The sequence below is a fragment of the Cylas formicarius genome, unplaced genomic scaffold, assembly GCF_029955315.1.
Source record: "Cylas formicarius isolate icCylForm1 unplaced genomic scaffold, icCylForm1.1 PGA_scaffold_1__22_contigs__length_36826433, whole genome shotgun sequence".
Taxonomy (NCBI): Eukaryota; Metazoa; Arthropoda; class Insecta; order Coleoptera; family Brentidae; genus Cylas; species Cylas formicarius.
The window spans coordinates 14,607,263-14,625,229 of record NW_026844264.1 but is presented as its reverse complement, the minus strand read 5'-3'; the positions used below and the strand labels follow the sequence as shown (position 1 = coordinate 14,625,229).

Here is a 17,967-nt window from a genome sequence, read left to right as displayed (position 1 = left end):
AAAATTCGAACATGAATTTCTTAAGAAAATGACCTTTATTTTAACCTATGGATTAAAAAATTGTCGATTTAAAATAACAAAGTTGATATCTGGGGGGACACTTTTGGGACACTCTGTATCAAAAAATTATAATATTCTAATTCTTCAGGAGGGTCCAAGAAACTTTTGTATGAAACAATTTTTTCGTATCCCCTACGGGTCTACACAGTCTACATTTTAGTGGGTTTTACTTTTTCTAAGAACATCAAAATATTGTTTGTTAGGTATACTGAAAATTAAAATTCCTTTTTAGGTTCTGTTTTGATTTGTTATTTTATTTGTCCTACCTAAAAAGATTGGCAGGTGTAAGAGTGTACTTCAATAAATCTGTGCCAATGCTACGCTGCAGACTCGTTACCCAAGAAATGATAAAGGTTCATAATAACGTAGGTTCGGAAATTCAGTTTGCAAGAGGTGTGCTAAATATATAAAAGAAAAACGGCTTCTATAATGAAGCTGGTGCTAGTCATTTTCAACAATTTCTTTAGTATTTGTTTTCTAGAAATATGTGGATTCAGTATAAAAAGTTTTGTCAATTTTCATGTTTTTTATTTTTTCGCTAGAAAACGAGGCAAAATAGGAAAACAACTTAGAAAATGTGTACTTTTATTAGCTTTACTATTATCTATCCTTTGAATGATGTTGCTAAATTTCAACAAAATCAGGAAAAAATATTTATAATACTGTGCCTTTTTGTAAATATGTAGCATTCAGTATTTTGGAAATTAAGATTTTTTGGACTGACGTCTATAGGAACTTTTTTATTTTTAATATAACAAATGTTCAAATGTTGGTGCATGTTTTTGAAATACGCTGCACTTTACATACACTGTCCCTACCCGAGTTTTGCTTTAATCTGACTTAAATTGAGTTAACGATTCAGCAGCAAAATAAAGAAACGGTTCACCAGTAGTAGTTAATTAATAAGATCTGTTAAAAATTTAGGACGTTTCAAAACATTAATTTTAATTGCTTAAACAGATTAGTCATTAGTTTTCCGGTTTACTGATCGTCGAACTAATAAAAGTTAAATCTGTGGAAAATACACGGGTAATGTATTATTCGAAGCCAAATCGTGATAAGCATAGAGGGAGGCAGCCCTTAATAACGCCCTGTGGTGTAAACTGCCTGGTAACGAGTGGCATGGTGGCAGAGGGGGCAAAGGTTGACAGTAATCTGGATGGGCGATGCCATTGTCTTCGTGGTAGGGGTGCGACAGTCGTTCGTCGAATTCCTGAAAGTAAATTTTTAGAAGCAACGCTTCGCACGAATTTTTCAATCGATTTAATTTGCGATCTACGTCACCTTCATTTTTTTATTCTTTTTCACGTTTCACGAAATCTTAAGTAACAGTTTCTACGGGAATAATGGTTTAGTATAGAGAAAAGTGGTCTAAAATAGAGTTCTTTTTCAAATTTAAAATATTTGAATAATTACTTAACTGCCACTTTTTGCGTCAACGCTCGGTAAACAGACTTATCAAAATTTAATATTAAGATAAATGATAAGATGAAATCTTTTGTAAATTTATGTTGTCTCCTTCTGCTTTCATTAATACGTTTTTTTAACAGTATAAATTAAACTAATTTAGTCACCTCAGATTTTTGATAATTACACGCCATACCAGGAAACGTAGGTATTACTTACTTGGAAAGGAAGGAAAAGAAGTTTTCACTGGATGATAGCGGGGATTATTTAGAGCCTATATCACACTTTATGTCGCAGTGTTTTCGACATAAAACTGTTTTTTTCTACTCCCATCTGTAAAATGCCTAATTACACACCGATCTAGCATGCGGGAAGCGTTACTTTAGCACTTCAGTTTCGTTTCCCACGGATCCGAGCCACTTCGGACTTTTCCGGGATTTTACCGCACGGGTTTGGGAGCACGCCTTGAAGTGTGACGTTTGTCAATTCTGACGGTCATGTCAGTGAATGTATTAGTGCAGTTTTGCGAAAATGTACCCAAAAACTAACGGTCGTAGAAAAAGTATAGTATGAAATACGTTCGGTAAACTCTTTAACTTGTGAGTCAAATGGCGTTTATCGCACTTGTTGCGTAATATACTGTTTACTCCCTACTCTAAAATACTCAATTATACACAGAGTGCAAAAATATCACTTTAAGAGATGGGTTTCGCCAGCCACATAAAAATACGTTGATATACTTCTTCAGCCACTCGATTATCAAATCCGCTCCATCAAATCAAACTCATGACTATAATGGCGTTTATTAAATATTTAGTGAATATTTGACGATTTTTTATGAAGTATTCTTTTATATTCAAAATATAAATTTTACCGAAATAATACAAAACGAAACCAAATAAAAGTATTATGAATTTATAAATAACAAATTTGTATTGAATAAAACCAAAACCGGTTCTTGGAATTGAAATTATTTTAAAATGTTTAATATTTGCTATTCTTCATAACGGTATCATAAAATCTTTATTCATGAATTAACAACAACAAATTAATTGTTGACATTTGATTTTCTTTAATTATCACTAAAATAAGTGTAAACTAAATCGCAAATCTCCAAATATATGGTCAAGAAAATCCAAAATAATACATATCAACCAGCTTATTTTACATTACTCAGAGAATGTATTCCTTTTTTGAAAAAATGTACCTTGACACTAATGCCCGAAGGAAAACTATCATGTGCAACACTTTGAAAGACTTGCGAAAACAAACTTGTGACTAAAAAGTTGTTCATTGATGTGTAATATAATATTATTTGGCTTCGCACTTGTGGTTTTTTTATATAAAATACATAATTGTGGGGTTGACATTTAAAAAATCATAAGTGTTATTGATAAGTCCACTATTCAGCAGAAATATAAAAAGAACTTTTATATCCAAGACCGTGAGACGGATAAGGATATATTTGGTGATATAGTTTCAAAATAATCTCCGCCATCATGAAAACGGTTTATCGATGTACCATAGAATGTAGGAAATAAGGTATGTAAATGGACTTACTTGCGAAGAGTGGACTGAATTTAAGGAAGTCATCGAGTCGGCATGCAGAATATGCTGATTATAGCCAACAGGAATCGCGCAGTTCATCAATGTCGACTCCGATTGGACGTTCGGTATGGTGATCACGGGTACAGGTTCTAACAAGTATTGCGATAGTTCAATCAGAAACGAAGACTACGGCGTCTAAAATTAATTTCTTACCACTGTGTCCATAAAACGTCCTGTTGATTGCAATCTGCAACTGATCGCACAGTCCTGCGCTTTTATTTCCGATTTCACCAACATCTTTAACCTGCTTCGAGCGCCTCCTTGGTCTGTATTTATAATCCGGATGATCTACCATGTGCTGATGCCTCAATCTCTTTGCTTCATCAATGAACGGCATTTTTTCAATTTCTGTCAGTAATTTCCATTCGGCGCCAAGAAGTTTGGAAATTTCCGAATTGTGGAGTTTCGGATAATCGTTCGAAATGCGTTTTCTGCGTATACGCGACCAAACCATAAACGCATTCATGGGTCTTTTTATACGAGCTACGTGATGGTCAGTGATGGACATGGTGCCGATCGTGACAAGTTTCAGCACATACTGGACGCTCACAAAAGATAACCGATTGTATTCAGAGCTGTGTAAACACGGTATTGTTATTTATCTACAATAAACGCATTGTCGCTTTAGCTGGAGGAAAAACCGATTGTCCGAAATTAAAATAATTACGGGAATAAATGTTCCATTATTTGGCGGAATAAAACGTTTTCGCCCTACCCGTGCCATTATATCCTGCGAATTGTCAGTCGTTGTAAAATAAAAGGGAGCATTGTTTTCAACTATACTTATCCATGTAATATGTTTACTGCGTCTACGAGTTTTCAAGCAAACTGAACCTATATCGAGTAATCAATTTTTAATAGCTATATTGATTTCGTTGATACCTAAGGATTTTTGCTAAATACTGGCCGAAAAAAATCTTTCATTTTGATTTTATTCATTTTTTTTTTTCAATACCAAAAATAGAAAACATCCGTGCTTCGTTACTACCTGCGGTTAATGACCGTAGCTTATACTGTGATAACACCCATGATAACAGTTATTCAAACCAATTGTCAAACGATTAAAACAAAATAACGGTTCAGGGATCACAGAGACACTTCTTGTGGCACATAATGTCGTTTAAAAAACCAAATAAAGTATTACAAAAAATGCATATTTTTTTTTCTATTTGTCTTTACATGTCCGTCCCCTACCAGTTTGTTTTCTTGTTAAACTTCAAGGAAAAACAACTCAAACTCTAATAAATAAAATAAGGTGGGCTAAACAGTATGGCAACACAGATTGAGACAGACTCTCTCCATAGCTTTAGAGCTGAATCTATTGATAATACTCCTCATCTTCGATAGTGGCACCTTGGTATAGCTTATGTCCTCTAGCTTGGGAGAAAGCAGATGAAAACGCACTGCCTTAATACTTGCGAGGCCGTTTCCTCCTCTTAATGGGAGAATCTGGATTCAGTTTTCTCCCTACTATTACCATTACCATACGGGGTTCTCTTTCGATCCATTTGACAGGTAATTCTGCGATGGGTTTATCTACCCCAAAAGTGTTCTGCTCGACGTTTTCGTTTCCTAAATCGTCTTCGTCAGAGTCCTTTATTCTGATTCGCTATCTCATTTAATGCCATATAACAATCTAAAACTAATTTGGATGTTATTTTTGCTGCATAGCATTGTTTTTTTGCGTTTGGCTGGCGTTGTAGATCGCAATTGTTTTATTACGATTCTTTTTCCTCTTTACTTCGCTTTCCGACATGACCTTTGGGTGAACCGAGTAGCCTAGGGATTATGCTCCCGGTCCCAAGCCCGGATAAAAGAGGAGAGTTGCAGCCGTAGGCAAGCTCCCTACCCTGTGGTAGCCCTGACAGAGACTAAAAGGAAATGTAGTGAAATGGAACAAATTGGCAAATATATTCTTTTATATAGCGGGGTACCTAAGGAAGAAAGAGCCAAACGAGGAGTATCAATAACTATTAAAGCATAATTTCAAAATAAAATAACGGACTGGGACATAATAAATGAAAATATGCTAACAGTAAATGTTAAATTTCACCATCATGATATTACGGTGTTAGCAGTGTATGCCATATCAGATGTTGAACCAGCAGCCAAAAAAGACACATTTTTTGAAATCCTTAATGAAGTGATCGAAAAAATTATAATAATAATAGAATTGTAGGCCCATTTGGAGAACGACAAATTAATGATGATGGTTGAAGACTTACAGAAGTGTCGGAAGCTAATGAATTAAAAATTACCAAGTGTTTGTAGAAGCAATCATAAAGATATTCACCATTACACCAGGGTACAACCAACTCGGAATTGAAATTCTATTATTGACTATTCCATTATCAGACAGAAAACTGGCTTCCTGATGTCAGAGTCTTAAGAGGAGCTTTTTGTGATTGTTCTGATCACTTTCTAGTTAGGGCTCTAGTGTTCTTCCCTTCAAAATATCAGAAACAAACAACCATTCAGCAAAAAACTAATACAAACTTGGAAGAAGTATCACATGAAAAATATAATCTTAGTAGCTTACTAAACGAAAAGTAAGAACCAAAAAGATTCGACGGAAAGTTGTATAAGAATTACTAAGTCTAAGTTTATTACCACATAATAGATAGAACCAGGAAATAGAATAATTAGTAAATGAGAAAAAGGCGTCCGATTTGAAGTGGTTGAGTACAAAAAAAGAGGAAGATTTAGCACATTAGAGGGAAGCAAAGAGAAATGCGAGGAAATTGATACAAAAGGAGAAGGATGAACTAACATAAGAAAAATAAGCATATACAACTCCTCGAAACCAAATGAATTGATTACTACAAAGGATTACTGGCACAAAATAGACAGGAATTCCTAAATGATGATGAAGTTGAAATAAATATTGAAATGGTCAAATAACCTGCTCAAAAATACTGTGCTAACTTATATTTGAAACTTGTGCATTAACGGAAATCCAGTTCCAGAAGCATGGAAAACAGCTTATATCACCCCAATTTTCCAAAAACGCAATAAGAAGCATTGTGAGAACTACAGCGCCCTGTCAGTGACGATGAGTCGGTTATATGGAAGACTATTACCGGACTTCATACAGTCAGAAATTAATGAACAAAAAGAAGAAGAACAAAGTGGGTTCCGTTCTGGAAGGTCTTATAACTACAACTTATTCTGCCTCAAGCAAATCAATGAGAAGAAAGTGGCCACAAACAGAGATACACACACAACATTTGTTAATTTTCAAAAAGCTTACGATACAATAGCAACAACAAGATTTTGGAAAATTCTAAAGGACACAAAAATCAGAGAAGAAAATGGCCACCAACAAAAACCGCAATATTTGTTGATCTTTTAAAAGCTTACGATACAATACCAACAACAAGATTTTGGAAAATTCTAAAGGACACAAAAATCAATCACACACTTATTCCTGCACTGAAGTTAGGGAAATATATCACTAAGGAATTCTACGTAAATAAAGGACGCAGACAGAGATGCTGTATATCTCCAACACTGTTTAATATCTATGTGGCTGCAATCCTAAAGCAATGGAAAAGGAAAATACACGGAATGGGGATAGAACTTCATGAATTTTGTTTATACACCTTGCAATTTACAGACGATCAAGCAGTAATATCAAATGATAAAGAAGATATGGACTACATGATGCGAAAACTGATCGAAGAATATGGGAAATGGGGAAATGATTTAACATAGAAAAAACTAAATATCTATGCGTTGGTGGAGAACCTGGTGATCTACAATTAAACGACACGTTGCACATTAAACATGGCCAAGAGTACAAATATCTGGCATTTTGATACAACAGGAACAGAGAACAAGGGAATAGAAAAAAGGATCATTACAGCCAACAAAGCAATAGCATGTCTTAAAAATATAACAAAAACAAAAGAAAATATAATATATATGAAACATTAGTAAAATATGGTGCTGAAAGTTGGAGATTTACAGAACAGGATTCGAAAACGACAGAGTCAAAGAAATTATGGGCATCGAAGAAACCCTCGCACATGATATTGAAATGACAACTTAAGGAACACCGAAAAAGAGGAAGAGCAAAAATCTATTGAAAACAGGGCGCAACAAAAGCGATGAGCGCAAAACACCCGCAAGATGTCGGTTTTGAATATCGAAACAGGTGGAGGCACGGCGTCGGACAACGTCGAAAGACGTTCTACACCGATTACATACACACACTTCTCTTTCACATTCATACAATCACTCGAAACATTCTTACTAGCTTCCCTATTGAAATATTAAAAAAATTGAAAAAGGTTAAAATACATCAAATATATGAAAGTATAGTACTATCAACTACTGCCACCTATTTGAGCATATCAAAATTTGAATCATAAAAGCCTTTTTTAAGCATTCGGTACTGAATTTAGTCACCAAATTCAACTTACATCTCGCAGTCCCAAACAAATTTGATTTTGATAGCTATTTAGCTCTTATGGCTACCTGTTGTGACACCCTTCTTAACCGGTTTTGTTCAGTGATTAGCTGCAATAGAGCCGAAAAAAAAGGACGGATTTGCATGGGTTTGCTGCTTCAGTGCCATAGGTGTGTTTTACAGAGCGTCATCGAATTGCTGAAGATTGTTACGCCTTAAAGTGGCACTTTGGGCCCTATTAATCAGTGCATAGAAAATAGCTGAAACCTCTTTTCTTATAAAATTTTAAATAACTAAGATATTTTTTTTAAATGTTCCACATCGATCCGAATAGAAAAGATCTCACAACGTTGTTTAAAGTTTTGATTTAATTTTTAATTAAATATAAACTTTAAGTAAATATTTTATGATGCATTTCTAAATCTGAAAAATAAAATCTGAAATACGTAAAGCAAATTATCGATGCCCATTGATTTTAAAATTTAGAAAACAATATCTGACGGAGTATGATTTTTGCAATATTTTTGAAAGTCAAATTTGACACATGCTATATGTCATTCATTCCTTCATTTCTGAAGCGCTTGCAACCTGAATTTGGTTGTGGGAAAGTTGAGAACGATCATCAGCTTTTAAATCTGATTGCCAAACTGAATTAGACTCTCATTAAACTCGAAAAATTAGAGACACGAAAACCCAATCGATAAGCGTGAACAATACCTTAATCAGCATTCATTCCAGCGTTATTCTAGGGCTAGGGAAAAAGCTAATAATGGACGATTTCTTCAACAAGCTCACACGGCAGGTGCCTCCGCATTTGGTCTCGCGGAGCGGAGCAAAAAAAAATTAATGAGCGCGTAATACGAAAATTGGCATGACAATATATCCTTAGAAAATCGCGTCAGCCGACCATGAACAATCGCTTAGAAATCGAGGTTAATTAAGAAATCCGCGATAATTAAAGAGTCAACTGCAGACGGGCGCCAATGTTGTGATTGGCTTATCGAGACGGTTTAGCGTTTGAGGACGCGTCACGTGTCTGCTGGGGCGTGATAAGGAATCCCGAGGGTAAGAGAGAAGCGGATCTGCATTTCGTCGGGGTGCATTATAACCGGCTCGTTTTATTTTGTGTACATATACGTAAGCTGCATACAGCTTTTGACGCTCTGTATTTTGTTTTTGTTGCGAGACTTTAACCAAAATTGTCTTTGCGAAGCAATTTCGCATGAACGGCTCGCAAAAGTTACAGCAAAATAGATTGCTAGAACCAAACACTGGGTTAGAATAATAATAATAATAATAATAATAATGGACTTTAGATTTCATTGGCCGTTAAATACATTACAGGAACAACAAATGGCACATCTGTGAATGAAAATGAATTAACACAATACCAAACACATTCTAATAACATTAATAGAGAGCAACATAATTATCATATAGATAAACACCAAACATTGAAACAACAATTAGCTAAAAGAAAATAAGTAAATAAATAAATAAATTCCCAGTTACTATTATGGACATACTCGTGACGCAACACGGATGTACTCATCTACAGTATAGAAAGCGTTCTCCAATAGAAATTGTTTTATTATCTTACAAAATTTCGTGAATGGCAGATCCTTGACAACGGTTGGTAGAACATTGTAGTAATTAATGTACAATTTTATTTAACTCGGATGTGCGCAGCCTAGAATGACCCTGGACAATTAATTCAGATCCCCTGGTGTAGTGATTGTGGCGACTACAGTGCTTAGGCATATCGTTCTTTAGCTCATGTAGGCGAGTGGCTGTATAGTCAATAAATAGTGATGGTAAGGTCAAAATATTAAGCTTTGAGAAGAGCGGGCGGCAGTGAACACGAGGTTTTGCATTAGCAATCATACGTATCGCTATTTTTTGCATAAGAAAAGCCTTGCGGGCATGCACGGAACCACCCCACAAAAGAATAGCGTGCGCTAAGTGAGAATGGAACAATCCAAAATAAGCAAGTCTTGACATGATAGGAATGAGTGACTTGTTTAAGTATCTAATTAGAAACAATTGACTTGACAGTTCATGGCAAAGGTGTTCAATGTGATCTTTCCAAGAAAGAGTACGATCGATCCGGACTCCAATTACATTAACCGGAGCATTGTTTAAATTGTGCACCTTGCTACAAGAGAAAATAAGATTGTACGTTTTATTTTCGTTTAACTGTAAGGAGTTCGACCCGAACCATCCACGCGCTCTAGTCTTATTGGCCACGCTATCAATACTAAGTTCACATTTGTTCCTAGCTCGGGATAAAAGAATTGTATCATCCGCATAGAGCGTAGTTTTACATGGTATGTGGGAAGGCAATCCGTTGATGTAAACTATGAACAGCAGGGGCCCGAGCACCGAGCCTTGCAGCCCTCCAAACGATACCGGCAAGCTAGAACTACTGAACTTTCCATTCACTTCGACACACTGAAGTCTACCGCTAAGGTAAAGGTAAGAGCGCAATAATCTGTGAGGCATGCCCCTGCTGCCATACCACTCGAGCTTCTGCATCAGCACTCCATGATCCACACAATCAAAAGCCTTCGTGAGATCGCAAAAGGTGGCCTCCGCTATTTCACCAGCGTCAAAGCCTTCGACAAGGCTTCCCACAAGACTTAGCAAAGCATGCGTGGTGGACCTTCCGCCCCTAAAGCCGAACTGTTCTTTGGACAAGAGTTTGTGTTTTTCAAAATATTTCAGCAAACGATCTTTTAAGCTTATTTCGACGATCTTACCCATTATAGGGATGATTGCAATAAGTCTATAATTTGAGAGGACCTTGGTATCTCCCTTCTTGTGTAGAGGCACAACCCTGCTTATTTTTAACTGTTCTGGAAATATCCCAGTTTCAAACATCTGGTTAACTAGTTGAGCTATAGGGTCAGCTAAAAAAATTGCGGTATGTTTAAGAATTTTTGAATTTGGGTTGTAGACGTCTAAAGAATTAGAATTACTCAAATGTAGAATTGTGTTATAGACTAATTCACCAGAAACCGGATCCAGGAAAAACGACCTCGTGGGACTTCATTGCCTTCTCAAATAGAGCATTGGATCATTTTTTTTTTATTTCGACAGTAATGCTCGGTGCCACCTGAGAAAAATATAAGTTGAAATCATTGGGAGAAATACTACAATTGATATAACCGCGATTAAGGTTTTTCTCACTGTTAATAAGTTTCCAGCAGCTCCGACCAATATTGTCAGAGTTGTTTACAAACTGTCCATAAGCTGCAGCTTTTGTCGACTGAACTTCTTTTTTATAGTGTTAATTTAAATTTCTATACTCCTGCCAATGATCCAGACGGCCAGACGCTTAATAATAATAATAATAATAATAATAATAATAATAATAATAATTAAATAGGAGAACTCAAGGACCTTTCTCGATTATCGGGAATACGAAAGTTAGACTATAACACAATCAAAAGAAAAACCCACTACTTCTGCACTATAAAATTATAACACCAAACGATTTAAAACCTAAAAAAGAGGAGCTAAAGCAAATGATATCGGCAAAAGCGCAAAGCCTAAGGAGGTATGTAAAGAGACAGCGACAATATTTAGATAACAGGAAATTCGAAATAAATTGTAAGGAATTCTATAGAAATTTAACTCAACAATATATTGAAGGAAAAGTATTTCTGCGAAAAGAAGAGGTTGAAAAATTCTGGAAAGACATCTGGGGGGACAACAGGAAACATGAAAATCCTGAGTGGATAAAAAAATTGAACATAAGACCAAAATGCATAAGGACTTAATAACAGAAAAGGAAGTAACCGACACAATAAAAACAACAGCCAACTGGAAGGCTTCTGGACCAGGTATGATCCCTAATTTCTGGTTGAAATCACTAACAGCAACGTAACGGTACCTAGACAATAACTATAATAAATTAATGGTAAACAAGGAATTTCCGCAATGGCTCACAATAGGGAAAACGCATCTGATACCAAAAAATAAGGACACACACGAAGTAAAAAATTATCGTCCAATAACCTTTCTTTCAACGACCTACAAAAACTTTACAGCGATTCTAGCACAAAGAATTCATATGTGTACCAAGCCAAAATAATGCCACCAGAACAAAAAGGATGTTACAAAGGATCTAAGGGCTGCAAAGATCAGCTGATATTATCAAATCAAATTCTTGAGGACTGCAGAAAACGCAAACGTAACACTGGACTGGATCGATTATAAAAAGGCGTTTGACAGTGTCCCTCAAAAATCCTTCAACTAGTAGGAGTGCATGAAAGTATTATAAAGACATGCCAAAATATGATGACGAACTGGAGTACCACAGTGCTCCTAGGAACGAGAGACTCAGACATAACAATCCCAGGCATTCAAATCAGGAGAGGGATATTCGGGGGAGATTCGCTCTCACCTCTCCTGTTCTGTATATCGCTAATACCACTGTCTACCGAATTAAACAGAACGAACACAAGGTACACTTTAAGCAATGTCAAGTTAAATCATTTACTTTACATGGATGACTGAATAGGCAAAAGCGAGACCGACGTAGAAAAACAGATAGCTACAGTACGAAATTTTAGTAAAGATATTGTATGCAGTTTGGGCTAGAAAAGTGTGCAAAAGCAATATTCAAAAGAGGCAGGCTAAAAAAGAAAGAAAATATAATAGTGAGCGATTTGAACAGTTGGAGGGCGAAAAGACCTATAGATATAGACGGTGACGGACTAGACCATGTTAAAATAAAAGAGGGGCTAAAAAAAGGATAGAATGAGACTGCTACTAAATACGCAGTTGAACACCAGAAATTAGCTACGAGCCATAGGACAATTTGCAATCCCCGTTCTTTTATACAGCTTTGAGTGATAAAGTGGAAGGCCGATAAAATAAAATGCCTAGATCGATAAACAACAAGCTTCTTATGCTCTACGGGATGCATCACCCACGATCTAACACTGAACTTCTATATGTGTCGAGGAAAAATGGCGGCAGAGGCTTGCAACAAGGTGAAGCTGCCTATAAAGCTACTATACTCAGATAGCTCAGATCAAGCTATTAATAAAAAAATATTTCTCCAAAAACGTTATTGGGTAAAATATTGAATCAAAATGCAAAATATGCAAAGAACAGGATGAAAAAATTCACCATATCATCTCGGCATGCCCGGTCTTAGCAAAGAGAGAATACATTGAGAGACACGATAGGGTTGCTAAATTGGTCCATTACAAAATCTCCAAAAAATATATAATGGATTTAACCAGAACGTGGTACCACCACGAACCAGTCCAGGTAACGCAAAAAGAAAATATAACAATCTCCTGGAATCAGCAATTTATAACGGATCGCAGAATTAATGCGAATACAGCGGATATAATTGTCTTGGGTGTGCAAAGTAGTAAATGTTATCTGATTGATATCGCAATCCCAAGTGATTATAACATCAGAGATAAAGAGGCAGAAAAACAACTTAAGTATCGCGACCTATCCATTGAAATTAATAGAATGTGGAAAATGAAAACTGAAATAATTCCACTGATACTAGGAGCAACAGGAGCAGTTTCAACAGTGCTAGCTAATCATCTTGCTAAACTCGATATATCTGTGGACCAACTTCAATCTGTAAAATTATATGGAACAGCCCACATTATAAGAAAAATTATTGCTTAATCATCTACCTTAGGGATATGGTATATCCCCAGTGGCATGATCAATACCAGCGAACAACAAAGAAGATGTGATATAACAAAAATAATAATAATAATAATAATAATAATAATAATAACAATAATAATAATCTAATCGAGAGTGAGGAGATGGACACTATTGGGTCTTCGGCCTACTTAAGAAGGGGAAATTTATTACTTGAAACAGAAGCCTTTATAACTGCATTGCAGGATCAAGTAATACCTACCAGGGTTTACAGAGAAGAGATGCTCCGTGAACAGATCCCGTCAAGCTCTGAAGAAACCATCAGGATGATTGTCGAAACGTCAGCAATTTCGACTTAGCAAAAACCGACGCAGGAGGAATCCAGAAAATTTGTAAAAAATGCTCAATGATTCGTAGTTCAATGTTTTCTAGAACGTCCTTGTTTTGATTGATTATAATAATTTGAGATTTTTGAGGGTTAAGTTTTAGGTTGTGCTTTGTTAAAAACAAGCTCAAGTTCTTAATATCTGCGTTAAGTTTTTGTTGAACTTCTGCAATGGATTGGATTCTGATTTTTTAATGAAGTTCAGAATCGTAGGCTAACTGTTTAAGCTTAGAATGTGTTACCCTTTGATTGATACCAGACACATATAAAGAAAAGAGAATTGGCGAAATCACTGACCCCTGTCGAACACCTTGCTTAATCAACTTAAATTCGGAAGTTTGTATCAAAGAGTTCGTTGTTCGTTAACTAACCTATCACCTTAATTAATAAGGTGGTTTAACTGGGTATCAGGAGAAACTATGTAGATCCGTCACAACATTTTTAGTTGCTTTTTTCCTCGTCCTCATATGCAAATCTCTCTCTACTTTAAAATTAACAAAATACACGATTAGTATATTCTTATCCCGTGTTAGTCACGGAAAGTAACCGGTTACCAGTCACCAGTTAGTTTGTGCATCACTTGAAGAAAGAAGATTTCAACTTGAGTATTAATTACTGATAGTACACATTCCTTGGAATTAACATTTTTCTCCAAATACCCCAAATTTTATCCTTCGTCCACGCTTTCCTATTGAGTTACGTCACAATTTTTGACACCTAAGCTTGGTGAACGCTACTACTGTCTACTGATAATTCCTGGCTGATAATTCTGGTCACCAACATATTTTAAAAATATTTTAAGTTCTGAGTTCTCCAGATTCTTCACTCAAAAAGTGATTGGATGCCCACTACCCAGTTTACTTGATACAGCGCTGTATATCACGGAACCATAGTTCTACCACGATAAAGCCAAAGTCTGTTCCTGTATCGGACTAGAAAGTTATGGAGTAGATTCTCATCTCGAAGAGCATGATCAATTCTTTTTTAATATCAGAAGTATAGGGTAGATATTCAAGCGAAGAACCTGCAATTGCCTTATATTATAAACTATACAACCGTGTAGTGAGGGAATACCTAGAATTTTAGTGTACATGGTGTAGGGAGCTATGGAAAAATGGATGGCATATTGTCGAAATTATTGACAACCAGAACTACTTCCGATTTTGATTAATGTTGGTAGCTTTCTTGATTTTCTAATTGGAAGAAAGATTTTTATGCACCCCTGATAAATACTTGAAAGACATTGTCTAAACATAACCAGTCAGTCAACAAAAAATGCAAAAAGCTTCCAATGATAGAGATTGAACCTTTCCTCTGTGGAAAAAAGTGGCAAATAAAGATAATGCACGTTAAATGAAAAATTACGAAATAATATTATATTATTATTATATGATGATTCTGATAGAGATGAATGTTTTTTCTCTCTGAAAAAAAAAGCGATTATAAATAAAAGAAAGTCAAAGACATTAATGAAAAAACATTCAATATTCCCCACATATAAGAAGCTTGGTTTCTAAGTAGATTTATAAAATCACCATAAAATAACAAAAAAAGGGAGATCCAATAAAGTTCTCAAAAAGAGAAATGACTTTTGGACTAGAGTCATTTAGAATTTTCTGGAGTATTTAGAATTAATAATGAAATTCAACGAAAATTTTCACGTGGCTTAGAATTTTAATATTTTTTATGTACAAAATTTTGCATTTGGTGTGTAGCAATGTTCCCTATTTTAAAAATAAAATAAAAACATTCGAAATAAAAGTTTACTATCGAGATTAATACATAAGAATGCACTAAAATTACTAAGCTAAGTGAAAACGCTAATTTTCAATGCATATGCAAACAAATTTCTCACGTGTGTCGCTTTTCGTTTAGACCCCACCCCTTCTCCTTGTTATTTGATATTCGACAATATGTTGTCCGGCAAAGTGTGAGAAATGCGGCTTTATTTCACACCCGCTACACTCGCTAATTATCAATTTAGAGTTTCGTAGGCGCCGCGCTGAATGCATTGGACGTGTATCCATTACAGAATCACATTATTGAGTCTTCCACGTAGCTAATAAGTTGGTTGTTAGTTTTGTATTAGGCTTATGGTTGGATTATGTCGCGTATGACGATACGGCTCGCTGAATGGCATAACGGTCACCTTGGGAACAATGCGTTCCTCTGGCTTTGTTGAAAATGTGGTTCATCTTAGTTGATTACTCAGCAGTGCTGCTATATTATAACAGTTTTAGACTTGGCGGTCACCGAAATATAGGTGCTTTTTTTTTGCACACGGGAATCTTTTACCAATGACCAACTAACTGACTTGGCGATATATAGAAAACTCTGCAATTTAGTTACTCAATTAAGATAATTAAAAAAAACAGTTTCTTAATCAATATTGTCCTAACTTCTGTCCTTTTTGGATACCATGTACCTCAAATTTATCACTACTTGGCACTTTTTGTAGGTCATTTTTTTGGTAATCCAGAAAGCCAGACATACATAGTTTTTCCTTTAAAGGTTTCTAGATTGTTTGTAGATAGTTTTAGAACATTGTTTCATTCTTTTTCTACTTACTATAGCCAAAATTATTAGCCGTATATTTAGTTGCTCGAAAAGTTATTTCGTATTGGTAAAAAGGTGAATATTATAAAAATACTGATTTACAGTAAACTGATTTTAACATTCTTTCGCGTTTTTTGGTTTTTAGTTACTGTAAGCAGCGAATTAAAAAAATGTTCCCATTGAGTCAGTAGACTGTCCACAGTCAGAATATGAATACTAAGTTCGAAAATAAGAATACCAACAAAAGTCAAGAATTATATGTTATTAAAGCCTTGTAGCTTTTAAAAAGGCAGAAGATCCTCGGAAGCAAACTTTATAATTTTATTTATTTAAATTTTCACCATTGTGTACAAACTTTTCTGATAGAAAGAAAGGGAGACGGAAAGACGGAGACTTGAAGATAGCAATCGTAACGTTAACACACTTCTTTGGATTTTCTCACATATTGTGCTGCATTGCATTGTTCTGGATGTGAGGTTATCCATTTGAAATATCTGGATTTACTCGCACTTATCTCAAAAATAACTGAATAAATTTGACGGCCTCCCTTACGTGTTACATGTGTCCCAGCATTAATTTTCGCAACAATTTTGACACAATCCCAAAAACTAGGTAAACCAAGTATTTATGACGAATGATTACTGTATCCTCGTTGTGCGGATTTGTTCAATTTTGTTTAGATTCATTTTTTTCTAATAATTCGATGATTTTAAACCGTTATATTTAACTATCTAGCGTGAAATTAATTTTAACAACTCTCGTTCGGCGTGTTGTGAGTACATTTTCTATTATACGACTGCCGAATACTATAGCGACGTTTTATTATAATACAGGATATAAAATATAAGCGCTTTGGACAAACGGAAATCGAATTAAAAAAACATTTGCAAGAATTAATGCGCTTACACAATTTTTTATTGTCGTTAAAAATTGAAAGAGGTGTTATAAATCACGGTATTAAAGTTAAATTATATTCGAGCATAGCGTAATGTCGAATTGGAAATAATAAATAAAAAATTTTTGCTTTGAACATTTATACATATTATAAATTTGATACAAACTGGCAGCCGTTCAATGTCCAACCGATTAGGTTACTGTGGGCAATATTGCGAAAGTCACCACAACTAACCAAAACTGGCAACAGACATCAACAAAGGCTCCGTAAAAGAAAATTTGTTTTGAAAATTTTGTATGTTATAAAAAATAATTTTTTCTAGTCTAGTCCCCATCATGACGTGCTCAAGCGTGCGGAAAGTGTCCCTTTAAGATGCTAGCTTCGTTACCCACGGTCGTCTAATTTCTCTTAAGTAGAAATGTTTGCATGTTAGGTTCATGCTGAAGATGAGATGTGGTTTTTGTTTTTTCGAAATTCTACCTAGGCACCGACCACGTTCGATGCGAGAAAGACGCAGCATTAAAATTAAAATGTGTTTTGCCGTTACTCCAATTCTTTCGTACTCAATTAAGTATAATTTTGTCTACTAAAAGCCTGTCGACAAAAGCGTAGTAGTACGCGTTGACGTCGCGAATAAAAATATTAAATTCCGTACCATGTTTAATATCAAAGGAGACAAACAAGATGAGCTTTTGTGAGCGTCTATACGTTCGCATAAAGCTCTCCAGGAAAAGAGAACGTTTATGATTGTGCGAGAACCGTGGCCAATCCCTGTAAGGGAAACTGCTTTCCGCCAGAATAATTGTTTTATGCGCAGACAATGGGAAACAGCTTCTATCTTTTGCCTCGCCCCCTCTCTATCCCTTATAATATATCCGTCAGACGCTTTGTGTTGGCCAGGTGCAATAATGCGAGAATTGAGCGGCGAAATTGTCAACTTTAATTATATCGAGTGGGAATACTCTTAGATTTTAATAACGGGCCGCCCAGAGTTGACAATAT

At 35.5% G+C, this 17,967-nt stretch overlaps 1 protein-coding gene across 1 annotated transcript; it reads right to left on the bottom strand.

Annotated features, from left to right (window-relative positions):
* Positions 1-648: 648 nt before the first annotated feature.
* LOC132696631 (SOX domain-containing protein dichaete-like) lies at positions 649-3,593 on the bottom strand. The gene is made up of 3 exons (XM_060661572.1): positions 3,229-3,593; positions 3,028-3,164; positions 649-1,273 (listed from the first exon to the last, which is right to left on the bottom strand). Exons 1-3 carry the CDS (start codon positions 3,581-3,583, stop codon positions 1,067-1,069), a joined length of 699 nt encoding a protein of 232 aa, XP_060517555.1. The 5' UTR covers positions 3,584-3,593; the 3' UTR covers positions 649-1,066.
* Between the last annotated feature and the right edge of the window lie 14,374 nt (positions 3,594-17,967).

Bases quoted from the DNA above. Each gene is read 5' to 3' on its own strand.
- LOC132696631 (XM_060661572.1), bottom strand. From the start codon at position 3,583: ATGTCCATCACTGACCATCACGTAGCTCGTATAAAAAGACCCATGAAT. The intron at 3,165-3,228 runs GTAAGAAATTAA...AATACTTGTTAG, and splicing joins GACGTTTTATGGACACAGTG to AACCTGTACCCGTGATCACC. The intron at 1,274-3,027 runs GTAAGTCCATTT...ATTTACTTTCAG, and splicing joins ATTCAGTCCACTCTTCGCAA to GAATTCGACGAACGACTGTC.